Consider the following 774-nt stretch of genomic DNA (forward strand, 5'->3'; position numbering starts at 1 on the left):
TGGAGGGTGATTTGATTCCTGTGGTATAGAGAGGGGGGGTTCGCAGAGTGGGCGGAGCTTGGAGGGTGATTTCAGTCCTGTGGCATAGAGGGGGGTAATACAGATCCAGCAGCGGGGCATGATGGCGCGCAAGGCGGAGATAAGGGGGTAGCGCAGCCTGCGGTGGTGGTGGGCGAGCGGTACGTTGGGGTTCCTCGCACACAGATGGCAGATTCCTATTGGCTGGTTGCGCCGCTCCCTGACGATTGGCCGGAAAGGCGTTCCCTCCCCCTCAGTTGACGTTAGTAAGAAATATAAATCCAGAGAAAAGTCCGTGACGCCTCTTCAGTGCGCGCCGCGCGCCGCTAGTCCCTCTTCTTGGCCTCGCTGTTCCCGTAACTGGACCCGCGCTCGATCTCCGTCACCCCGATGAGACGCCGGACGGCAAAGGAGGCTGAAGAGAGAGAAACACAAAGCGGGTCAGAGGAAGAGACGCGGTCAGGAAACCGCACGGAGCAGAGGCGACTACGGCCGTACCCGTCCACATGAAGCCGAGGAAGGAGAGGATGAGGAGCGGCGAGCCGCTGGAGAAGATGCCAATCGCAAATGAGATGAGCGGCGAGAGGAGGAGCGTGGCCCAGAAGAGGAAGTTCAGGAGGGTCCATGGCCGACGGGGCGGGACAAACTGGGGGCCCGGAAAGGCGCCCTCCTGGATGTACCGTTCCTGAAGAGCATCCTGCCAATGAGAACAAAGGATTACAACTCTCATCCTCCCAACATTCATCACATCAATTC

At 59.4% G+C, this 774-nt stretch overlaps 1 protein-coding gene across 1 annotated transcript in view; it reads right to left on the minus strand.

Annotated features, from left to right (window-relative positions):
• Positions 1-93: 93 nt before the first annotated feature.
• AGPAT3 (1-acylglycerol-3-phosphate O-acyltransferase 3) overlaps positions 94-774 on the minus strand; it is an 8,055-nt gene continuing 7,374 nt past the window's right edge. The window contains exons 7-8 of the mRNA XM_018575477.1: positions 517-715; positions 94-433 (exon numbers count right to left, since the gene is read on the minus strand). Of these exons, the coding sequence (XP_018430979.1) occupies positions 345-433; positions 517-715 (288 nt within the window). The 3' untranslated portion in view covers positions 94-344. The remainder of the gene's footprint in view (positions 434-516; positions 716-774) is intronic.

Source organism: Nanorana parkeri, unplaced genomic scaffold (assembly GCF_000935625.1).
Source record: "Nanorana parkeri isolate BGI_ZX_2015 unplaced genomic scaffold, ASM93562v1 scaffold3991, whole genome shotgun sequence".
In the NCBI taxonomy this organism is placed as follows: Eukaryota; Metazoa; Chordata; class Amphibia; order Anura; family Dicroglossidae; genus Nanorana; species Nanorana parkeri.